The following is a 17,281-nucleotide window of genomic DNA, read 5'->3' as shown; positions in this document are numbered from 1 at the left end:
CCCCTGAGCTCAGAGTGCATCTTGACAGGGGTTGGGCCACATGGATGCCTGTGACTGTTTCTTCTTCTCTCCTGGCTTTCTGTTAGCCCTTTCCAGGGACATCTGCCCCAGCTGGTGGCCTCAGAGCCAGAATCTCACCAGAAGGATGGGGTTCAGAACAGAGTTGTAGGGAAGCACTGCATTAACACTGTTTAACTTTGATGGGATAATGGGATGAAAATGCCCAGTCTGGGTCCACTTCCACCTTATCTCACTGCTCCACATCCCTGTAGAGATACTGTCTAGGGGCTTCCGTGCAGCTTGGGTAAAGGGGTCAGAGCACCACAGAATGGTACTGTTCACTTTCCTGGGCCCCAGCAGGAATCCACTGTATTTTTGTCCTCTGTCTCCATGTCCTGTGCAGTCCTACTGTTTATATAATTTATGGGACCTTGTGTTAATATTATGCTAGGTCTAGAGTTAGAGGTAGCTTTTGAATTTGGGCTATTGTGATAGAAAGCAAAATTGCAACTTGATACATTTTCCCATAAGGGTTTGGGCCTGGGCCTCTGGTGCTGCACTAGTGATGCTTTGTAGGTGAGGAGAAGTTGGTCACTTGCTATACCTTTTCAGAACTGGTGGTTACTATTAATGGTCACCTGACAACCTCAACTGTTTTCTGAAGCTCATTCAGAAATTCCCACTCCAACAGCACATGAAAAGTCTTGCTATAATAGCTCTAATTATTTGTTTGTTTGTTCTGGTTAGAAGAACTATCATGTGTGATGTAGTACTATCTGAAATGTCATGTGATGTCTTGTGGCTGCTACTCTTGGTTCAGTAAAATGTAGGTTTAAAAATAGCCACACAAAAGGAAATTAAGAATTAATCTCTCATCTGCACATATGTGGTAGGCTACTGCTAGCCTCTTGTTGGAAAAAGAAAAATAGTCCCAACTGTAGAGGAACGGCTCAAATAATATGGGAGGTTGTTGTGGAAAAATTAATGCACCAATTACATACCCAGCAAAATAGACAGAGGACAAATGGATACTTAGATATGTGGTTACAGTTTAGTCAGTACTCGGACAAAGTACATTCACCTGTAAAAAAAGAAACACAAAACCTCCAGCATGTGTCCAATTTTTTGAATATTAACATCTGATAGACATGCCTCATCTATTAAATATGCGTAATCAGAGATTTCACTCAGTTTAATAAAATCGCTAAAAATGACATGTCATGGGTGTTGTAATGATATCTCTATTTCTGCATAATGTCTCTTTAAACAAAAGCTCATAGTTGTAATAATTGTTGGTTTTTGTTTCTGATATTAAGCTGGCAAGGATTTGTAAACCTATTAAACTTTCTGTATAAATAAATAATATTTTTTTAAATCTATCCAATCTGCCTGAAACAGTGTCTCATGCAGTAAAGAATAAAAGCAGTCATTTTTTTAGTTTTGTTTTTAAATCCTTTTTGCTCATTGCTCTCCTCACTGCTGGCTTTAGATAGTTTTCACTTTGATTGCTACATGAAATAAGTAAGTGATAAAGAAATAAATAGTTGGGATTTTCAGATCTAGCTCCAATCCCCCAAAAAAGAAGAAAATGAAAAATAGTCTTCTCTAAATCTTCACATCAGCAGTGTTTAAATAGCTGTTTTTCCCTATACTATCAGGTCTCTTAGTATTGCAAATAAAAACTCGCCCTTTAAAATATCTGTGTTATTTTGGCTTTTTCTAACCAGTCTGAGTTATTCTCGTGGATTTTTGCCTTGAGTACAGTAATAAATCTGAACAATCTTTTAATTTTGTTGACCAAATGTAAGGAGCCACAACACAAATAGTCTTGCCAGATTTCACCTACTCATTTATGACTATGTAATATTTATATTAGTTTTCAGAGGTCCCACCCAAGATTAGGGTCCTGAGGTGCTAGGCACTGTACAAACACATCTGACGACATGGAGAACCAGGTGCTGGAAACCTTGTAAGAGCAGCTGATCTTGCTGAATGTCTCCTTTCTTGAGTTGAATATCTCATGAGATCTGTTGTTCTTATGAGACTTCTGCCTTGGACCATATAGGAACAAAATCTAGATAATAGACTCCCTTTCGTTTTGGGTCTTTCCTTGAAGCAAACAACATAGGGATGGATTTAAATCTGAGGATTTAAATCTGAGACCCCCACAAAAAAATATTTAGAGATTGGATTTGAAGTTCCAGTTGTGGCCTCTCTCTGGTCAGAATAGAGCCACTAGCTCTATTCTATTTTGTATTCCTTCCCCTTATTCCTCTAGGCCTCAATTCAGCGAAGTACTTAAGTACATGCCTAACTTGAAGCATGTGAGTTGTCCCATTGCAGAACCTTTTTTGAATTGGGACCTTAGGTAGTAATGTTGAGCTAAACAAATGGAAAAACTCAGAAAACTCTTAGGTGCCAATTCTGCAAAGAGATGCATGCAGGCAGACCATGTGCCTATACCAAGCCCTACAGACGTCAATCAGTGGGGTTCTCGGGTTCTCTGAAGGTGCAGGGATAAACCAGATCAAGGTCTCAGTTTTGTAGAGTAGGGACAATATGGGTCTTCAAGACCTGGCATTGCTTTGACTGCTCTAGTATGATGTCTTAATGGGTAGACAGACATGCCAATAATTGCCTAAAAGCACTACTATTTACATCAAATTATAAGAATTGCTAGATTCTAGATTATCATGCTAAAGGTTTTATTTTTATGATGGTTAATCTAACTACCTCTGGTTTCTCTGTTGCCTGTTTTTTCACTTTCTTGTTCTCCTTTTCAGCTACTTCAGCCTTTTCCCCTAAACACTTTAATTTCTTTTGCACCATACTTAGTTCATCACTTCCAGAACTCCTACAGCTTTTGATGTTCTGGAAGCCAGAACTCATTTCTAGCCCAGCTGTCTTGTGAGTCTCAGCCATGTTGCTAAACTGTAGTTGTGTTTCACAAATACTTTTCTGAAGTATTTTTTTTATCCATCCCCAGCTTTATGGTGGCATTTCCCCTGCTCTCCAGTGGATATTATTGTTCCTTTTCGCTAGAGCTGTATTTAAGGAACACACAGTAAAATAGTTTTCAGCAATAACTGAGATAACTCTGATCTGTTCAGTTAAACAGAGCAGAAGCCAAATGATGTTTCTGGAGGAATCTTTACAGAACATTTCTCTGTGTGTAGTAAAGTTTTTTTTCACATTTCCCAAATGTCTCTGTTAACAGGTTTTTGGAGTTATATTCAGTGATTGCACTGAGTTGTTGATACCACTTTAGTCTTCCAGCAGAGGAGCCCTTACTATGTCATCCACCGATTTAGACATAAGCCATTTAATTACTGCAGAATCCTTCAGAAAGGTTTCTATCCAAGCAACCATACTCAAGGTTAATCGGCAGCCTGCTCTGGGTTGAAACTTGCAGCCATAACAATTGCAGGTCCCAACCCGATTGGGAGCACTGGGCACTAAACTGTGGTCTCTTGAGTACGGGGTGATGCATGTGTTCACTGCATTATCGTATGTTTAATGCTGTCCAACTACTGGGCAGACAGCTCAGCAGGCAAAAGAGTGTTTACACAACACATTTTTCATGTTATTTATGAAGCTCCTCCTACTAATATGACTAGATAGATTATCTGTAAGGATGTAATTGTTCTAAAGCCATTATTGATTAAATGCTGAGATGAGTTATTTTTTTCAGAAACTGCCACTGGAACAAGCTTAGGCTGTACTTGCTGTCAGTGTTGACAGCAGTGTTGTTTTTGTGTCTTCCCCTAAATTCCTCTCCCAGCTGGGTTCTTTCATATTTCAGCATTAAAATAGATTCTTCCTAATTAGACAAATCTCTGTCATGATAATCATCTTGAGAACTTGCGTGGTATTTTCATATCATATATCTTTTTGCAAATCAGGCGTGTACTTTATAATTTTTCAAAATTGTAACTCACTGAATAGCTCCTTTAACTGGCAATTGTCTCCTATAACTAGTAATTAGTGTCCTGTCAGTTGCTATCAGTAGGCATTAGTGTTCAACTGCTGACATCAGCAAATTCATCATATCACTTATAATTGTGATATATATTTCTTTGAACTATCCAGTTATTAAGAAGGCTTTCTAAAGATGATAACATTTGCATGAAAGTGTATAAAGCAGATTTTAAAATCACACGAGCTAAATTACTACATACAAAGTAAGTCCACAGTCATAGACTTAGTTCTGGCACACACATCTATCATAAATCCATAAACAAGTCTGTGCTCCTTTCTGATTAGAGAATGGAGTTGTTTGGTCAAGGTTATGGAGAACATCTGTTTTAATGACAGCAGTTAGTACTAGAGCAGCACTCTGAGACCTCTCAGGTTTTGTGCTATCAGGGCCAAATCCTAAAGTTCTTTTTCAGTTTTTATTCACTCATAGGCATTAGCTTACCAGCAGTTTTGCCTTGAGTAAAAATTAAGTTTAAAAACTTCAGGACTTTGCCCTGAGTGTTTATAGAAGTTAGTACTCCTCTTTATAAATATCCTTTGATTAAAAATTACACAAAAAAATAAATACAGAAATCTAATCCCTAACAAAAACACCAGCTGAAAAACATCCCTAACAAAAACACCATAGTTTGTTTTTGAAATCTGGTCACTGAATTATCACAAGTATAAAATAGGACAGTATTTAGGTAGCAGTTTTCAATTATTTTCTGATGGAACTTAGATTCAACTGACCATATTAAAATATGAAGATAATGCTGTATTTTCTTATAGGTATAATGCAGAAAAATATAAACACATCAACTGTTGGTGCTGAAATGAGTGAGGAAATATAGTGATATACATTTACTCAGCTCCAGTTAAACCTCTCCCAAATCAAAAAAATCTCTTAAGAGCAGCATCCACTATTTTGATTCTATTCAGATGTTTTGCACTATACTCATGATGGATATACTTGCAAAACTTTTAACACTGAAAGCTAGTTAGCATAAACTAGATCCCAAATGATGCTACTCAACTTATCAGCCTTCAGGCTATACAGCCTATCAGGACCAAGATATAATAGCTGAAAAATTCAAAAACTTCCTAACAGCAAATATGCTAGTCTAATTCTACAACAGTTCAACACAGACTTTAAAAAGAATGTGTTCACTACCAAAAGATGTATATTAAAAGATGAAATATATTAATGTTCTGCATAGTTTTAAAGTGGCTATTTAAAAAAGAGAGAAGAAATCATGTATAAAGTACACCAAAAAAAGGTGATCTGTAAGAAACTCTCACCTTAGGCCCCACTCCAGCAATGAGTGCTGGCTACGTGGGTCCTCAGTGACTTAATTTGGAGCTCTGCCTAGGTGCAGGGATCTGACTTTGTGGAGCTTATTATAGGATCAGGATCTAAATTACTAAATAAAAAACAAGCACATTGTTTTTCTTTTTTCATTAATGTATCTGTCTCAGGTTTTGTATAGCACCTAGTACCATGGTACATAAGCACTGAAATTAAATAAAACAATAATTCACCAAGTCTAAATAAAATCTCTCAATCTTTAAATTACTTAAAGATGGAGAACTACTGTATTATTAAAAAGGTGTGTTACACATTGTACATAATGGGCCACATCCAGTCTGGACCCATTCAAGTCACTGAAGTTGCAGTTGCTTAGAATAGTTCTGAATTTGGCCTGCTTCATCAAAGGCAAAGCAATATATACATTTTTCTTTTCTGTTTTTTATTATTTTAAATGTGTATAACATTGATAATTCCCCACCCTCCCTCCCAGTTTCCATTCATCTCTCTCTCTCTCACTCTATTTTTTTGAATGAGCTATTTACCCTTTGGAAGTAAACAGAAGCAATTTAGACCAGCAAACAGTGTAGCTTTGTGGTAGTCAGTGTGCTACCAGCATTCTTCTTGGCCTGATCTAAAGTCCACTGAAGTCAATGGGGGTAGTCTTTTAATTGACTTCAATGGCCATTGGATCAGGCCCCTTTTCAGTAGATCTTTCAATAAGCAGGTCTGTGAGCTGTAGGGGATGCTGCAGAGAAGTGCCTGAAGCACTGTTCAGAAGCTGAGCAGGGCCCTCTCCCTTCCTGGTCTTTGGCCTGCTAGGCTGCCATTTTACTACAAAACTTCTTAACTTTTTCACAAATGGATTTTTCAGACACTTTTCTTTGGTTCTTTTCTATCTTTTCATATTGTTGTAAGACACAATCCACACCTATGGCATATGCTTGCAAGTATATTGTGTTCCTGTGAGGCTAATGGCAGAGAAATACTAATAAAGACCTCCATAACAGAGTTTCCTGTCTACTGTTATACAGTGTTTCCAAATGGATAGAGGAAGTGCTATTTGTAAATGGCAAGGGAATTCAACTTCTCACCTGACTCCTTGGTCTCTTCAGAGCAAAGAGATACAACTGATTACATGCTCTAGAGCATGTAACTACTGATCATGGAGAGTAGTAAATAGTTTCAGGCTGATTCTCAAGTTATTTCTGGAGCTGAAGTTTTAATATGGAGAAAAAACTACGCTCATTTACCCCATGGCCCTATATATTCTGCAAGAAGGGAATAATTACTGCAGTAATTTTGTATTTTATTTGTCCATCATGAAATATTCTTATACCATCTTAATAATATGTTGCAATTACAGAGAACAGTAAGTATTCAAAAGGCAAATTTCATATTGCAGAAGTGCTTAATGAAGAAAGAAAGAAAACTCCTTCTGATACTGGTTTAGAAATAGTATCCTATGCTAATCTGCAGAAAGGCCAGAAATGAAGATGGTTTAAATCAGATCTCATGACTAATACATGAAATCCAAATTTTCTTTAATTCCAGCTACATTTTAGAACTTGAGTTGTTTTTTTTTACCTTAAATAAATTATTCTGTATTGTTTTTGAAAAATATGGAATCAGAAGGACATTAGTGTTCTGGTTCCAATTAAAGCATGGCTTATGCTGCTAGCTAATAATAAAATAGGATATTTAGCTAAAATATTTCATTGAATACTATTGTGTCTGTGAAATGGTTTAAAACCAGGTTCCTGGGATGTTATTTTTGATCCGTTAATCATCAGTGCTGAATATGGAGGCATCCACTGTTCGGTTGGAAAAATGTTTCTGCTCAAGGTGTCATGTTTCTTTCCTTGTTTTAAAATAGAAAGTTCAGATGTCTTTATTGGAGGGTCAGCATTCCTTGTTTTAATTGCATTCATTGTTCAGCAATTTGAACATAAGAGGGACATAAATCACAAACAATTTTTGAATTGTTTACTACTTGTTTTGTATTGTGTTTGTCCACTACAGATTGTGCAGAGTTGTGTATTTCCTCCAGTTCTAGTCCATGAAATCTGCAATCTTTCTGCTTGCGTTATTTGCTGTTAATTACTTCTGCTGTCAATTGCCTTTAAGGTCCACAACATTTTATTAACATCTGTTATCATTCTAACCTAATAGCCTGTGTATTTAATCTTGAATATTTCTGGGGCAAATATACCTGGGCTTTAAGAATAAATAATTTTCTTATAGTTGCCCTCATTTGTATCCCCCATTAGCTCAGTGCAGGTTATCTCCTATATCTTCTTAGGAGGGGACAGAGTTTCATTAAGTGTCTATTCCCCCTGACTATTTTTTTAAAGGAGGGGAAGTGGATGGGGGGGGGTGTGTGGAGAGACGACTTTGTTGCTTGGATCGTTTTAAAAAACATTCGCTTATTTACCTTTTCCTTTCCACATGGATGGGGACGATAGACAACGGCTGCGAAACTCCAGTGTTTCTGCGTGGTCATGCACAAGTTCTGCAATATAATGCATAAATGTATAACAACTTGGGCTTGCTTGAGACAGTAGGTCGCACTGAATAAGGGAATCAAGCACAAAGGCACATTCTCACACAGAGGTCAGAAGTTGATTGAGGGCCGTACAATCCCCCTCCCCTCCCATATCTTTCTTGTTTCTGGCAGCCCTGGTTTCTCGTCTAGTGCAAGGTAATAAGTACTAAATGTGGGGGGAATTAGATGGGGGATTGCCATGTCCGCTCCTGCTGGGTTGGAGTCCGCACCGGGTTTTGCACCTTGTCCCCGGGTCTGCCTCACGGCCTGGAGGAGCTGCTGCTGTGTTTACTGAGAGCTCTTGTCCTGATATCACTCCGCTGGCATGGAGGAGGAGGAGGTGGAGGAGGAGAGCACTTGATCATTGTGATGGTGGCAGCAGGAGCAGCAGCAAGCAAAGCAAAGCAAAGCATTAGGCTGTATCAGCTCGGCGATTTGCAAAGACTTTTGCGATCCACTTTTTCAGATCGCCCGGATTGTTCATGTGTTTACTTCCCCCATCCTGAGGATTTGCTATTTAGGTTCCTGTTGAAATGCAACTGAGCAGCCAAAGTACTCTGAGAACACGGTGCGGCATAAACACCAAAACTTTTTTCTGGAAGGAAAATACAATAAGAAAGCAGCTTTGCCTGTCTTTTGATGCTGTGGAGTGTGAGTGCGTGTGTTGTGTGTGACCAGCGTATGCCTTTGCTGGATGTGTGTATGTGTTTGTGTGTGCATGCATGTGGAAGGGTGCGTGTGTTTCTCTCTATATTTATACATGGGGAGAGAAGTCTTTGGCAAAATCTCCGGAAAACTCCTGGAATTTATTTTGAAATAATGGATTATAAGAAAGAAAAGGGAGGGCAGGAACTGATCTGAGCTCTCTTGGAGTTTGCAACCCGAATTGCTGCTGCTCACTTTGTTGTGATTCTTTTTACGGTTGTGTATGTGGTGATGATAACCTTTTAGCACTTTTTTCTTTTGCTCTTTTATATAAATACTGGAGATTTTCGTAGAGGATCGGCTGGGGGAAGAGAAAAACATTCACCTGGGATCGCTCTTTCCCTTCTACTTGTTGGTGTTTCCCCCCATGGTTCACTAAAAAGTATCACCTCAGGACCCCAGAGGAGGCTGCGTGCGTGCGTGTGTGTGTGTGAAAGGGAGGATAAAAAGTTCTTCCAAAATAGTGTGCCCGGGGAAGAGGATGGGGGATTTTGCAGCCCCCGCTGCCGCCGCGAATGGCAGCAGTATTTGCATCAACAATAACCTGAACAGCGGCCTCAGCGGGGCTGGTGGTGCCGGTATCGGGGTTAATAACACTCCCCACGGTCCTCCTGCTGCTGCTCCCAGTAACAATACTAATAGCGGCGGCGGCGGCATTCCCAAGCACAGCACCGTGGTGGAGAGGCTAAGGCAGCGCATCGAGGGCTGCAGGAGGCACCATATCAACTGCGAGAGCAGGTACCAGCAAGCCCAGGCGGAGCAGCTGGAGCTGGAACGCAGAGACACGGTGAGCCTCTACCAGAGGACCCTGGAGCAAAGGGCCAAGAAATCGGGCACCGGCGGCGGCGGCGGCGGCGGCGGCGGGAGTAGCAAACAGCAGCATCAGAGCAAACAGCAGCAAGATGCTGAGTCTGCCACGGCCGAGCAGAGGAACCACACTCTGATCATGGTAAGGGACGGGGATGGGGCTGTCGCTGTCCGCTCGGAGTTACTGACTGGGTTGAACAGGAGCTATGACTGGGGTGGGGGGTGGGGGGGATGGAGAGGGGCTTGGCTAAAGCAAAGAGAGGAGAGTAAACTTTACTCTTATGCAGTGGGGCACAGGACCCAAGCGTTCTTCGCACAGTGCACGTCGGAGAAATGTAGGGGCTGGTAAGAGCTGGCTGAGACTCTTAAGACTGTAAAAATAAGTGGGGAGGGGAAACTTTGCCATGATAGCTGAGACCATGATTCGCTTTCAGATGAAAAATATTTCTAAAATAACACTGCTCCACCCTCCAAAACCCACCCAGGTTATTAGATCCACTACGGGAAGGGGAAATTGACATAGCTCTTCCCTGCAGGAAGAATTAGTCCAGAAGAAGAGAAGGGGAAGAGTATGGAGCATGTAATGGACCAGCCCCTGGGGTTTTACAAAGTCTTAAGAGTTTTGTGAATCAGCTTTGAAATGGGAGCGAAAAAGTAAGTGTGTGTGTGCGTGCGTAGATGCTGGCTGCTTGTTTAAACCCAGCAGAAGGGGAAGGTAAGAGATGGCTTTCCCAGGCTGGAGACAACAGGCAGAAAAGTTGGCAGGTTTCTCGCCTCCGCTGCCAGACAGGGTGCAGGAGCCCAAGTCCCTTCAGCAGCAGCCGCCACTCAGCTGAATATCGTGCTAAAGTTTCCTTGTGTTTAAGAGGCTTAGCGCACAGCGAAGGGGGCGGGCGCTGAGCTGCCAGGAGTGTAACTACAAGCAGGAAGTGGAGTTTCCCACTCCCAGCCTGCCCGGGTGAGGAGTAATAACAGGGGTGCTGGGGAGCCCGGGACCTGGTCTCGGGCTGAGTGAGAGCAGGGGTTTGCTGCGAGCCCCCCCCACCCCCCGCGTGTGCCCGGTGACAGTCCGCACTTTTAATGAGCGCCTGAGCGTGAATCTGCGCTGCCGGGCGCAGCCGCGCGGGGAGACGCGCCCGCGTTAGCCATTCGGCAGCGGGCGGCTGCTCCTCGCATGGCGCTGGCCGGCTCTCGGGAGAGCGGCGGAGGGAGCCGCGATCACGCCGTGCGGTTTACAAGCCGCTCACGTCCCGCCCCTGCCCTGGGAGGCTCCGGCGGTGGCAGTGACAAAGCGGGGGCAGGGCGGGGCCGCCGCGCTCCCCGGCGCCCCACACGTGAGGAGGGACCATTTGTTTATCTTGGGCTGTACCAAGCCCTCCCCGCCTCCCCCCGGTCCCCGAGCCCGTGCCAGCCCGCGGGCAGCCCCTTCCCGCCCCCGCTGCCCAGCCCGCCGGCCGCCTCCCTCCCAGCGGCCGAGACGCTTTGTCCGCCCCACGGCCCGCTGGATAAGCAGCCGGAAAACGAGGAGGTGGAGGAATTAACCCTCCCCCCGCCCGGCATGACCCAACAGCGGCCGCCCCCGCCGCCGTGTGTCCCAGGGAAGCGCTCCCCAGGCAGCCCGGCGGGCCCGGCTCGGGGGCGGGGGTGCGCCTGGGAGACAGACACGCACCCGCTGTCTCCCCACGGCCCAGAGCGTCCCAGGACAGCGTCAGTCAGTCCCCTGTCCCCCCCCCACCTGGGGGAGCACGTACAGGGGACAGCCGGGAAGATCCAGAGAGACACACAGGGAGAGGCTCTTGCTTTGCAAACAGGAAGCTGAAAAGCCTCACGGACCCAGTGTAGCTTTCCTGATACCACCAGAAATACACAACCATGTCTCTGTAAACCCTCCCCCCCTTCCTCCGGGTCTCCTCCTTGCCACAGGCTTCGGGCTCTTCAATACTCGGTCAATTCGATTCCCCCTCTGCTCAGCTGTGGAGTTTATGTTGTTTCCTGTAAAAGAGTCTCCCTAGAGCCTAGGGTTTGGTTTGTCTTTCGCAAAACACACTCTCCATTTTGCAGGTCCAGAGGCTGTGGAAGGGGTTTTAACCTCAGAGGGTAGGAGTCTTTTCTGGGGGTTCCTGACACCAGAAAACTATGATGTAGGAGGTTGGTTGTGCAAACGTGATCAAAATTAGTGTCTGACCTCTCTTGACTGGGTTCTTAGGCACCTAGGTTGTAGCAACTCCCTTCCCAAAAGTACACGAAAGCACCAAACCTTTGGGTTTTCATTTATGCTTATTTGGTTTTGCATGAAATATATAGGACAGAAATAAAAAAGGGTGTTTTGATAATTGTAAAAAGTCGTGACACACAGCAAAAAGCTAAGAAACTCCGTTGCAGCCCACACTCATAACAACTTGTTTCATGATGGAAAACTTAAAAAGAAATAGTGGCTTAATGTAGTGATGGAGTTAGCTATTAAATCCATTGTTAAGATAAAGATGTGTTTTTCTGTTAAATCATATAATTTAAATGTTTTATGTGCAATATTTTAAAAAGATAAATTTGAACATATTTGCTAAAATGTTCTTATCAAGTTAAACATTTGTAGAGAATTGTTATGGCAAAGAGTAGGGACAAATTCTGCTTTGTTTCACTGACAGAATATTATTGCTGGTGAGTTTTGCCCAAAGACTGAAAATACACTGTGGTCTGTAGTATGTGTAATATGCACATTAAAGAGTTAGATTTTCTATCTGATAAATTGATCCTTTCAAAGCTACTTTTCAAACTTTAAAATCTTTGTTTAGAGATGTGTGTGCGTGTTTCAGTTGTGCAGAAAATAGTTAATACTCTCAAATAATCACTTGCCAAGTTCATGTTTCATATGTGTGTCATATTTTTAGTTACAAAAACTACACAAAGTTGTTTAGGGTTTGATTTTTGTTGTTGGCATGTGAAAATAGGTAAACTGATTTTTTTTCTTTAAATGTGTTTCTCCCTTACTCTCATTTGGAATTTAAGTTTTAAATCTTTTTAAAAATAGGAGTTTACAGCAAAAACACTGACATAATCTCGCGTCTCACCTAATATTTTACAGTGTAGCACTATCTTTACACAGAGCCATTATTCAGTTCAGCCCTTAGATTAGGCTGCAGATTTTGAACATGATGCAGTCATTAGAGAAATGAACAACTAGGATCAAGTAATAAACAAATGCAAGAGGGAACAGTATTTCTGTCTTGTTGCTATTATTGTTTTTTTGTTCTTCTGATCACTTAAAAAAATCTCTCTCTCTTATCAAGTGAGGGAGACAGTCCAAGGAGAACTAGTAATTTTCAGTGTGTTTCTCTCCCCTTCTTTCTTTGCAAGTTCACAGACATTGGGGGAAGGGAGAAAGAGAGATTGTGTTGGTTTAAGGCTGTTAGGAGGTAGCCTGGGCCCCATCAAGCCCTCCCACTAGGTGGTGCTGACACATACACCGATCTGCCCTTCAGCAAGCTGGGCAGCAAATGTCAAGGTTTTAAAAGGAGTGTTGCCATTTAAAGACATGCATCCTGATTTTATTCTTTTGAGGGGAATAAGAATTATTGAACATTTAAGATGTTTCTCATCCCCACCCCCACAATTTACACCAAAACACCCTATTCCTAAACTCAAGGGAGGAATTATGCCATTTCCAATGTTCAGAGATTTTGTGTCCACTGAAGAGCAGCTATGACTGAATGGCTATTTTAAAATAGTAACAAGGAACAGAGGAGTATAGAAGTGACCATACTGGATTAGATCAGTGGTCTATCTAGATTAGTATCCTGTCAGCAATAGGGGCCAGTCCTTGATGCTTCTGAGGAGGTGTACAAAAGGGGTCTGGAATAAACTTGTGCCAGGGCAAATCTCTTAACCCCAAATACTGTAGCTAGAAGTTATCTTATGCCCTGGAACATGAGAAGTAGAAAATAGTTATGGTAACTGGGAGGGAGCAGAGGTACAGTTTTCACTGGATGAATTTGGGCTACGAAGTCTCTTAAGTCTTATTGACAACTTTGTTTTTTAAATGTACTTAATTTGGGTAGAACAGTATATAGATGTGAAATTCAGACACCATATGTAGGCATTAAATAGATAATGAAAAATCTGGACTCCCACAAAATGTTAAATTATTTGTAAATGGATGAAAGTACTTTTTCTTTTTCCCAGTTCAACCTGGCTTAAGGCCAAAGTTGTTTTCTGTGCCTCTGAGCTGGATTATTTGAATGCCGTACTAGTTAGCTTTTCAAAGAACGTACTGGGGAAAATTGCAACCCATCCAAAACTCTGCTGCTCATCTTCAGACTGGTTCCAGGAAACATCAACACATTATTCCAGTTCTTTGTGAGCTAATCTGCCTGCCCATTTCCCACTGCATTAGCTGCAAGATTCTTCTGGCTCTTCATTGTTATTTAGTGACCTTTGTTCAGTGTTACATACCGTCTTGAAATCTCTACCAAGTTAAACCACCTCTGTATCTGATCCCATTGTATTGCTGTTCTTGGAGGATGGGTTTATAATTTGTTGTCCATTGAAATGCCACTCCCATAACTATCACGTTGACTTTCTTATACTCATTTATTAGAATCTTAACTTTACACTGGGGCTTAAGTGTGTTGAGGTTTACTTTGTCCTAGTTTTAAAGTCCTTGAAGACCTTTTTTATTAAAATAAGCTGTATATATCTAACATTATTGATTCATTATTATCATATTGACAAGTTCCTATTCCAAAGACTGACATCTAAGAATCAAAGAGGACGCGGCACTAGAATTAAACATCATAACACAAAATGTTATTCAGATCATAGAAATTCGTGACAGAAGTCAAATGACCCTTTAGATCATCTTTTTTATTTCCCTGCCAAGACAGACTATGCCAGTTCAGGGTTAGTTTAGAGCTAGTGTAAACATGACTTATAAATACAACATTTTCCAATACTGTTTTTTCACACTCCCTCGGACAGTGCATTGCTAACAGAAGTTAAAAATCTTGTCACTCTTCCACCTGGGGTACAGGAGATGAGCAGGCTCACTGTTTCAGCTGACATAGCATAGGAGCAAAATGGTAGGCACAAAAATATAAAGATCAGGTTAGTTGTTGAAGGGGCTCTCTGCCTATTTTGGAAGTATGCCATCACTAAAGAGGAGAATTTTTCCAAGAGGACTTTTCCTCTTGTTGAATTGGAATTTGAAAATTAGGACTTCCTTGTTTATCTTTGTGATCTTTCTGTAGATATCAGTGTTAGTAGAGCGGATAACTGTTAAACACTGCAAACGATTGCTTTCAATACTTGTAGGCAAGTTTGTTTTTTAAACATATATCTGTTACATTAAACATTTGTGTGTGGGCATGTACACACACACCTCCTCTTTGAATCTTGATTTTTTTTTCCCCTCATGTTGTAATATAATTTATTAAACTTGCTTCAGGGTACTAGCTATATGCAATTTACACTACAGGAATTGTACATTTCTCAACCTCACACAGATGAAAATGAAGAGCAGACATTTTCCACAGAAAATCAAATGCTGCAGTCTTTTCTCAGTCTTTACTCAGTGATGACTAAGTAGGAACTTCAAGATTAAGTCAATGCTAGACATAATGAGCCATATTCGCTTTCACTTTTGCTGGGGTAATTCAGAAGTAAGGTCTGGTCTACACTAAAAAGTCAGGTCAGCCCAGATATGTCAATCAGGGTAGTGCAAAATCCACACCTTACAGCGACATAGTTAAGCCAACCTAACTTCCAGTGCAGACAAGTGCTCGGTCAATGGTAGAATTCTTCCATCAACCTAGCCACTGCCTCTTGGGGAGATGGATTAACTACAGTAATAGGAGAACCCCTCCCATTGGCATAGTAGTGTCTACACTGAAGCACTATAGTGGTGCAGCTGCAGCTGTGCCACTGTAGTGTTTCAAGTGTATACAAGCCTTAACTCTACTGAAGTCAGTGAAATTACACTGGTAAAACTGGTGTAAGACCAGAATCAGGCTCACAGTCAGCAGTGCTCCTTCATTTAATTTGCAGCAGGGAAAGAGTGATCGTACTATTGAAGTAGAACTCATTTTGATGTTTCTCAAAGGGTGGATTTTAATTTCTTTCTCTAGCGGCTCCTGTGTCGGACCCAGAGTTATCCCACCCTCTCCCAGTTTTTCTTCTCCATCTCGTACCCCCTTACACTTGATGCCCCTGTGTGATCATCACCTGTTGGGGCAGGAGGAGTGGACAGGATCTCCTGTTGAAGCTAGTTGGCACAACAGGCTTTCGCGTAACAGCTGGACAGGATGGCTGTTTAGACTGATGCTGGGCAGTGCCTCAAGTCTTCTAGCCACTTGTGGCCTTGTCCACACTATGATAGAAAAGGTATTTTTAAAATATATTAGCTAACATGTTTTAACTCACATGTTTATAAATCCTAGTGTAGACAAGGCAAGCTGTATTTTAATGTGTTAGCTCAGGGGTGGCCAACCTGTGGCGCCGGAGCTGCATGCGGCTCTTCAGAAGTTAATGTGCAGCTCCTTGCACAGGCACCGACTCCGGGGCTGGAGCTACAGGTGCCAACTTCCCACTGCTCACTGTTCAACCCCTGCCTCTGCCACAGGCCCTGCCCCCACTTCACCCCATTCCCCGAGCCTGCCGTGCCCTCGCTCTTCTCGGCCCCCAGAACCTCCTGTATCCTGTGTGAGGCACAGGGAGGAAGGGGAGGCGCTGATTGGTGGGGCGGCTGACAGGCGGGGCGGGGGAGCTGAGGGGGGCTTCTGACATAATACTGTGGCTCTTTGGCAATGTACATTGGCAAATTCTGGCTCCTTTGCAGGCACAGATTGGCCACCCCTGTGTTAGCTGGTCATGGTGAACCCTAGGCTTCAACTTGATCAGATAGCGCATGTTAAAAGTATTGTATGCAAGAGAGTTTTAGGCTTTGTCTAGACTAAAAAGAGTGACTGAGCTCGTGCTGAGGCCACAATTAAACATACTAAAATTGAGCTAAAGGTCTTACCGTTTATATGTGATTGGAAAATTGGTCAAATTTAGGTTTCACTTAGCTACCTTGTGTTATGCTAAGCCTGATCTAAATTTAACCTTTACCTTAGTACAGACAAGACCCCAGAACACATTAGTTACAATGTGCTAGCTGACAACATACCTTTTGTCCTAGTCAAGTAAAACCCTACATTTTACTATGTTTCAGTTTTCAGAGTGTGCACATGCCTTTCCATTCTTTCACATACACACTGGGATTTTCGGAGGGTCTTTAAAAGTCATTGAAGATGTCAGAGTTAAATTTCACTTAAACAAAACAAGACACTAAGGGTACATCTAAGCTGAACACTTCTTTTGGCGGTGTGCAGGGTACATACATGCATAGCCCCCCAGCCCAGGTATAGATAGCAACATAGACCGTGAGGCATGGCTTAGGTGAGAAAAGACATGCCTGAAGGGTGGTGTGTATGTACCCGAGTTCATACTGTATACAGCTCTCTACTTCCCTAAGCCGTGCCTTCCATCTTACATGGCTCTTCTTTATAGCATCCTACTGCTGGAATCTTTCTCCAGAAAAGACTCCCTCAGAGGGGAAAGACTTTGGCAATGGGGAGATGGCAATGGGAAAAGGCTCTGGGAGCTGCTGAAGCCTTTCCCTGCTGCCTCCCCTCTGCTAGAACCTTTCACTGACACGTACAGCTACACAGCTCAGTGAGGAAACACACCTGCTTTGCACTGTGGCATGTAGGTACACGTACTTTACACGTGTGTAGTGTAGACATCTATGCTGCTATTGTTACCTGTGTTAGCTAAATCAAAACTAGATCAAAGCTAGCATGGGTATGCCTATCCATCCTACAGTCACACCTTTCTTTTGCAGTGTAGCCAACACCCTAAGATTTGAGCATATGTTGTATAACATTTTGTTATCTATGCTTTAGTAGGTGTGATTTATATGAGAG

At 42.2% G+C, this 17,281-nt stretch overlaps 1 protein-coding gene across 1 annotated transcript in view; it reads left to right on the top strand.

The window, feature by feature from the left end:
• The first annotated feature begins 8,117 nt into the window (after window positions 1-8,117).
• The window catches only part of MAML3 (mastermind like transcriptional coactivator 3), a 351,084-nt gene continuing 341,920 nt past the window's right edge, over window positions 8,118-17,281 (top strand). The window contains exon 1 of the mRNA XM_073341166.1: window positions 8,118-9,465. Within this exon, the coding sequence (XP_073197267.1) occupies window positions 8,998-9,465 (468 nt within the window). The 5' untranslated portion in view covers window positions 8,118-8,997. The remainder of the gene's footprint in view (window positions 9,466-17,281) is intronic.

Source organism: Lepidochelys kempii, chromosome 4 (genome assembly GCF_965140265.1).
Source record: "Lepidochelys kempii isolate rLepKem1 chromosome 4, rLepKem1.hap2, whole genome shotgun sequence".
NCBI lineage: Eukaryota > Metazoa > Chordata > Testudines > Cheloniidae > Lepidochelys > Lepidochelys kempii.
This window is presented reverse-complemented; position numbering and strand designations above follow the sequence as displayed.